Source organism: Mus caroli, chromosome 5, assembly GCF_900094665.2.
Source record: "Mus caroli chromosome 5, CAROLI_EIJ_v1.1, whole genome shotgun sequence".
NCBI classification, from domain to species: Eukaryota; Metazoa; Chordata; class Mammalia; order Rodentia; family Muridae; genus Mus; species Mus caroli.
In genome coordinates this window covers 137,695,191-137,703,028 of record NC_034574.1, presented here as the reverse complement: position 1 = coordinate 137,703,028, position 7,838 = coordinate 137,695,191, and the positions used below count along the sequence as shown (strand labels likewise).

The 7,838-nt window shown below is 46.8% G+C and overlaps 1 protein-coding gene across 1 annotated transcript in view; it reads left to right on the top strand.

The window, feature by feature from the left end:
* Positions 1 to 684: 684 nt before the first annotated feature.
* Positions 685 to 7,838, top strand: part of Kpna7 (karyopherin subunit alpha 7) — a 24,488-nt gene continuing 17,334 nt past the window's right edge. Inside the window, 6 exon segments of the mRNA XM_029478025.1 lie at positions 685 to 750; positions 1,397 to 1,530; positions 2,747 to 2,824; positions 3,477 to 3,745; positions 6,273 to 6,335; positions 7,548 to 7,630. Of these exon segments, the coding sequence (XP_029333885.1) occupies positions 685 to 750; positions 1,397 to 1,530; positions 2,747 to 2,824; positions 3,477 to 3,745; positions 6,273 to 6,335; positions 7,548 to 7,630 (693 nt within the window).

Below are 7,838 nucleotides of genomic sequence, written 5' to 3'. Positions count from 1 at the left end.
TTTAATTTTTAAAATTTTATTTATTTGCATGAGTATGAATGTTTTGCCTGTGTGTATATGTGCACCAGGTGCATGCTTGGTGCATAAGGAAGCCAAAAGGGAACTCTGGATTCGATGGAACTANAGTTATGGATGGTTGTGAACCACCATGTGGATGCTGAGACTTGAAGGGATTCCGCTATAGAAAAACACCAGTGCTCTTAAGCACTGAACCATCTTTCCCGCTCCAAGACCTGGAATTCTTGATCCTACTGCCTCTACCCCACCCGAGTGCTCAGATTGCTGGCATGCACCACCACGTTCAGTTTGTATGGCAGTAGGAATGGAACAGGGCCCTGTGTGTGCCAGGCAAGCTCTACCAACTGAGCTGCATCCCAGCCAATGCTATCCTGGAAGGGTTTTCTGTAAGTCAGTCCAGGGCTGGTTCCTGCAGTTCCCCCAGTGACCACAGCCTGTTGAGAGAGTCCATGTCCTACACGGATGGTGTGGGGAAGTGATGCCAACTCTGAGTCTGCTCTCACCCTGTGGTGCCTGGTGACTCTAACATGCTAACAGCACATGCTAACATGCTAAGAGACACAGCCAGCACATGCTAACATGCTAACATGCTAACAGGCACAGCCAGCACAGAAGATCTCTCTGGTGGTTTTCCTGCCTACAGGTGGTGTCTTTCCTCCAGTCAACATGGCTACCTCAAAGGCTCCCAAAGAGAGGCTGAAGAACTATAAGTACNGAGGCAAAGAAATGTCAGTGAGTATAAACTGGGGGCCATAGCTGAAGTGCTCATGGATGGATGGGATGTAAGCTGGGTATGGTGGCACACAATTGTGATCTCAACACTGCAGAAGCAGAGGGAGGATGAGTTGAATCTTTGAGACTGGCCTGGGCTACAGAGTAGAAGGGAAAGCCCATTTGAAACAAAACCATAATCAAAATGAGTCAAGGTCAGGGAGCTGGCTCAGCTTGCCTCACAGATCAGATGACCTGAGCTCTGTCCCAGGAAGCCACAGTGTGGCAGAAGAGAACTAACTCTTGAAAGTTGTTCTCTGACCTCCACTCACACATTGCACAAGCACACAAGATGCTGACTACAATTAAATTTAGAAAACAAGGGGCCTGGACAGAGGGCTCTTTAGTTAAGAGCACTGCCTGCTCTTCAAGAGAACCCAGGTTCAATTCCCAGCATACACATGGTGGCTCACATTTGTCTCTAACTCCAGCTTGAGGACATCTGATAACATCTTCTAGTCTCTGTATAAAACACACACACGGTACACAGAAATGCAAGCAAGGAAAACACCCCTAAAAGTTAAAAACTAATACTAATAATGGAGTAATGTCCTGGGTCTCCAGCAACCTGGCTGTAACAGCTCCAAACGTGTGTTTTTCTTATCAGTTGCCACGACAACAGAGGATTGCTTCCAGCCTACAACTCCGGAAGACCAGGAAAGATGAGCAGGTGTTAAAGAGAAGAAATATCGATCTGTTCTCCAGTGACATGGTTTCCCAAGAGGTGTGTTAGAACTCAGAGTGCAGGGAAGTCCTGTGCTAGGTACAGCCTTAGCTAGTATCTCCAGCATGAGAAGTCTTAGGAGGGTCAGAGCTTGTGATTTAATTCAGTTTTCAGAAAGAGGAGTTACGATGAGTGTGGAGCTTAGCATTACTGGCCTGCACTCCTCCAATGAGGGGTGGGGGTGTGGCTCAGTGGTAGATCACCTGCCTAGAATCCCTCAGTAATGTGAGTAGGTAGAGAGCTTTGGACTCAAGTTCTTGTGTTGGCTTTGCAAGTGTTTTACTGACTGAGCCTTAGCCCAAGGTTTTCTCTCCTGTCAATTTTGATGCTACGTTGTTGGAGCTTATCGATTCTACCTGCATTATTTAACTAGCTGGCATCTGGTTTGTTTGTTTTGTTGTTGTTGTTGTTTTGGTTTTTCGAGATAGGGTTTCTCTGTATAGCCCTGGCTTTCCTGGAACTCACTTTGTAGACCAGGCCTCTGCCTCTCAAGTGCTGGGATGAAAGGCGTGTGCCACCACACCCAGCTTGTTTTTTTTGTTTTGTTTTGTTTCTTTGTTTGTTTGTGTTTCTTTTTTCTTTTTTACATTTCTTATTAATTTATTTACTTTATTTCCCAATCATAAATTCACTCCCTGCTCTCCTCCCATCCCCTCTCTCTCCTCTCTCCATAATCCTCTCCTTTCTCCCCCAACAAGGGAGGCCTTCCATGGATATCAATCCTCCGTGGCATATCTAGATGCAGTAGGATTAGGCACATCTTTTCCTATTGAGGCTAGATAAGGCAGCCCAGTTGTATGAAAGAGTCCCAAAGGCAGGCAACAGCGTCAGAGACAGTTCCTTGCTCCAGTTGTTAGGAGTCCCACAGGAAAACCAAGCTACACATCTGTTACATACATGTAGGTGGCCTGCATCTGTCACATGCATGCTGTTTGGTTGGTGATTCAGTTTCAATGAGGCCCCTATAGGCCCAGGTTAGGTGATTCTGAAGGTTTTTTGTGTGTCCTTGACCCCTCTGTCATCCTCAGTCCGTGCTCCCCTCTTCCACATGATTCCTCAAGCACTGCCTAATGTTTTGCTGTGGGTCTCTGGTTCTGTTTCCATCAGCTGCTGGGTGAAGCCTCTCAGAGGACAGTTAAGCTCAGTTTGCCCTCTGACCACCTCCTCACTCCTATCCTTTCTTCTGAAAGAGGCTGAATGACTAACCTGAATGTGGTTTTCCTGGCAGGCCAGCTTCACTCTGGACGACATCATCCAAGGGGTGAATAGTTCAGATCCAATCCTGCATTTTCGGGCTACCCGGGCTGCCAGGTACTACAGTGCAAACTCTGGTATTTGTAGTTTTATAGCCAAAAGTGAGTTCCAGGAGCCTGTTGGATTTTCTGGTGCTGGCAAAAATGCCCATACCATGCAGAAAAAAGTCTAGTTCATCCAAAAGCAGGAAGCAACCACCACACTCAATTGTCCTTGAGGGCAACTTAAGAAATGCCGCGTGTTGTCAGAGATGAATTGCTCAATTTACATTGGCCTCTGCAGGGATTTCAGGCCATAGATAATACCTGAAGGGCAAAAAGTTGCTTTAGGACCACTGCAAAGACTTACAGAAGTAACAATAGCTCTAGCTAACTCTCTTATCTGGTAGTTAAGGATTGGGGCTTTAGCATAGGGATAGAGCACCTGCCTAGAACTCCCCAGGGTAGGGTTGAGGTGTGGCTCAGTGCAAGAACACTTGCCTAGAATCACCAAGTGAGGGGCTGGGGCTGGGGCTTAGTAGTGGCTGAGCACCTGACTGGAATCCCCCAGTGAGGGGCTGGGGGCATGGCACAGTGGTTAGAGCACCTGCCTGGCATATATGAGGCCTTGGGTTCAACTAGTAACATTGGAAAAAAGCAGATAAGAATGCCAAGAGCATGTGTTCCCACACACTGTGACTCTCCCCTACTCTTTTTGTCTCACTGCACAGGGAAATGATATCTCAGGAAAATACCCCTCCTCTCAATTTGATTATTGAGGCGGGGCTCATTCCCAAGCTGGTGGACTTCCTGAAGGTGACACCTCACCCCAAGCTGCAGTTCGAGGCCGCATGGGTGCTCACCAACATTGCCTCAGGAACTTCAGAGCAGACCCGAGCTGTTGTGAAAGAGGGTGCCATTCAGCCCCTGATTGAACTCCTCTGTTCCCCATACCTGACAGTGTCTGAGCAGGCAGTGTGGGCCCTTGGGAATATCGCTGGTAAGACACTGTCCTCAGTGTGCTAAGGCATGGGGTGAGGGGGCGGGGTGGGCGTGTCTCTGTTACACTTGATTTCCTGGCACCCGCATCACCCCCAGTGTAAATACCTAGTGCTGTGGAGTGAGCTGCTTCACAGCCCGAAGCAAAGGTCAGAGACTGAGAGTGGAGGTGGGACCTGATGAGGCTAAAGCAGGAAGCAGCACAGGAGGCTCAGCTCTCTCCAGGGTCTACAGCTGCTTCCGGATCACAGATAAGCCCAGGTCTACGTGTAGTGGTGCACAGCTGCGATCCTAACATTGGGGAGGTGAAGGCTGGAGGAGCAGGAATTCAAGGTTAGATCTGAGGCCAGCCTGGGGTCCCTGAGAGCCTTGTCTCAAACAACCACAATGTTTGGGGGTAAAGTGTGAGGACTAGTTTTGATCCCCGGACAGTATGGTGATGCGTACTTGTATTCCCAGCATGTAGGGGACAGAAATGAGAAGGTCATCTTGAGTTCTAAGCCAGCCAAGAATGCATAGCATGCCCTTGTCCCAAAAAAAATGAAAAGGGAGACCACAGTAGTCTGGGTTAAGTAGCATGCGGGAAGCTTCAGATTCCATCTCAACATCTTATAAGCCAGGAATGGGGTAGCTGCCTGTAGACCCAGCACTGAGGCGTTAGGGGCAAGCGGACCAGAAGATCAAGGTCATTCTTGGCCTTGTGTATAAAGCCAACCTGTGCTACATGAGGACACGACTCAAAATGAAACAAAAATAAGGCTTAGGCCCTCGCAGTATGCGTCTATTCTATTTAATGTATGTGGTGAATACACTGTCACTCGCTTTTCAGACGCACCAGAAGAGGGCATCGGATCCCATTACAGAAGGTGTGAGCCACCAGGTGGTTGCTGGGATTTGAACTCAGGAACCTCTGGAAGAGCAGTCAGTGCTCTTAACCACTGAGCCATCTCTCCAGCCCATGTGTTTCTTCTTAAGTAATCCAGGACCCTAGAAGGCCTATATCTATCTCCTGGGAAAAATCAGAGGGGGGGGGGCGGTGCAGGGGTGATATATAATAGTGTAGTTGTAGATAGATGGAGAGATAGAGACAGAAACAGTGTTCTGAGGTTGAAATGAGATGTCTTCCCTGAAAAGCCCAGTGTGGTCTGGGAGGTAAATGCTTTATGCCGCATGTGGCATGGGAAAATCCAAGGCAGGAAAGAGTTGGAAGCCCCAGATTCTAGGCTGAAATTAGCAGAGTGTACTGGGGGGGTGGGGGTGGGGCTCAATTGAGCCCCTTGGGATTTGGACAATTAAAACTGACCCAGTGTTAGTAGTTTTCAAGTTCAGAGAAGCTACAGTCCCCCTGTGTCAGTACTGGGGTCTCCAGGGACTTCAGGCCTGAGCTACCCAAGAGAATGCAGAACAACCACGCAGATGCGATGGTTTGGTTTGGTTTGGTTTGGTTTGGTTTGGTTTGGTTGTTTGGGTTTTGGTTTTGAGACAGTGTTTCGTCTCTGTCATCCTGACTGTCCTGGATCTTGCTCTGTAGATCAGGCTAGTTTCAACGTCAAGAGTTCCGCCTGCCTCTGCCTCCCAGGTGCTAGGATTAAAGGCTTGTGCCATCACGGTACAGCAAAACAACCATTTTGCAATGTTTCCGGAGAACTGCCTCTTTGACAGAGGTTGGATTTTGTATTTTTTGGAGTCAATAGGAAACTTAAGACCGAGGTAGGTGTGATTTAGGCATTGTCTTGATAGCTAATGGTGTAAACCAAGACTTCTTGAGTGTCATATTCATCTACTGGGGCTGGGTGTGCTTGCTTGGCATGCAGGAGGCCTGGGATTTTTGTCCTTAGGACAATGTAAAATTGGGCATGAGACTGCGCACCTCTGATCCCAGTAATTGGAAGTTAGAGACAGGAGGATCAGGTAGAGTTCAAGGTCACCCTTGGTTACGTACTGAATTTGAGGCCAACCTGAACTACATGGAAAGTTCCAGGCCAGTTAGAGCTACATAGTGAGACTGTCTCAAAACAGTCAGGGGTTGGAGAGATGGTTTTGTAGTAAAGAGCAAAGGTTGCTCTAGCAAAAGACTTGAGTTGGGTTCCTAGCATCCACATGGTAGAGGCTCACAGTCACCTGTAACTGGCATCCCAGAGGATCTGATGCCCTCTTCTGGCCTCCTCAGGTACCAGCCCCACATGTGATTTGATAGGGATAAGGTTGGTTTATTAAGGACCAGTACGATGACTCAGTGAGCAAAAGGCACTTATCACCAAGCCTGATGACCTAGGCTGTAGCTCAGCCCACATAGTGAAAAGAGAGAACTGACTCTTACAGATAGTCCCCTCACCTCCAAGTGCACACTGTGACATGTGTGTGCACATGCATGAACTTACACATATGCACACATAAATGTTTTATGAAATATTGGTATATTAAAGACTAGGCAAGGTTGGGGCAGGAGAGTCATGAGAACAATGTAGTAGGTTACACAGTGAGTTTGAGGCCGGTGTCTCATATGTAACAAACTCTCTTATAGACAGACAGAAAGATGCCAGACACGCAGGTGCAGATCTTTACTCCCAGCACATGGGAGGCAAAGGCAGGTGGGTCTCTGTAAGTTTGAGGTCAACATGATCTACATAATGAATCCCAGGACAGACAGGGCTGCACAACGAAACAATGTCTACAAATAAAAAAATAAAAAATGGGCAGGCGTGGCAACACTTGCCTTTTATACCAACACTCAGAAAGCAGGACAATGTGTGTGTGTATGTATACATATACATATACATATACATATATATATATATATATNTGTGTGTGTGTGTGTGTACACATGTATATATATATATATATACATATGTATACATACACATATATATGTATATATGTGTACAAACACATACACATATCATTCTTTAGGGGAAATAAAGTGTTCTCTATCAAACTCTGTCTTTGGAGAGTCGTGGTATGAACCGCAGCTAGTGTTTAGAATCAACTGACAACCTAGGCAAAGCTGGCTGTCCTCCTGTGTCCATGACCTCTGCTCAGAACAACTGTGGCTGTGCAGTGCCTGCTTGTGACATGAGTACCCACCAGCCACCTAGGAATACCAGAAACTAGTATATAGCCATTCTTACTATGTGCCAGACACTCCAAACTGAGTTTTAGTCTATCATCCTTTGTATAAAATTTTTAAAAGTATATGTATTTATTTGAGGTGGGGGTGGGGACTGTTCACATGCCACAGCTCAAATGTCTCTGGAGAATAATCTTTAGGAACTGGTTCTCCCTGCCATCTTGTGGGTCCCAGGAATTGGACTCAAGTCATCGGGATTCTGCAAGTGCCTTTATCCACTAAGCTGTCTAGCTGGATCACACATAAACTTTTAACATGTTTTCTTACATGTATCTATGTGTCTGGTATTGGTATGTGACTACAGGTGCCCACTGAAGCCAGAAGAGAAAGCCAGATCTCCCTGGCAGTGTAATTATAGGCAATTGTGAGCTGACATGGGTAATGTATCTGAGAATCCAGCTCAGATATGCTACAAGAGCAGTATGTATCCTAACCACTCTCCAGTCCTGTTATCTATAAACTTTCAAAGTTAGACACTCAATTACACTCAATTTGAGTTTCTCCTTGCCCACTTTTTGAGGAAAGGGGATTGAGATGTAGTCCTGGCTGGCTTGTGACTCGCTATGTGGATCTGGATGGCCTTGAACTCACAGAGATGAAGTTGCCTCTGCTTCCTGAATGCTGGCTCAAAGCTGTGTGCCTGGATCTTTGTTCTCATGCTCTCTTCCATTTGTAGGAGACTGTGCAGAATTCAGAGACCATGTCATCTCCAATAATGCCATCCCGCACCTGATCAACATTATTTCAAAAGGCATACCAGTGAGTATATTTATTGATTCATTTACTTATTGCATTTCACTTGCTCGCTCTCGTTCTCTCTCTCTCTCTCTCTCTCTCTCTCTCTCTCTCTCTCTCTCTCTGTGTGTGTGTGTGTGTGTGTGTGTGTGTGTGTGTATACATTGAACTTAGGTTGTTGAGCCGGGCAGTGGTGGCACACGCCTTTGATCCCAGCACTTGGGAGGCAGAG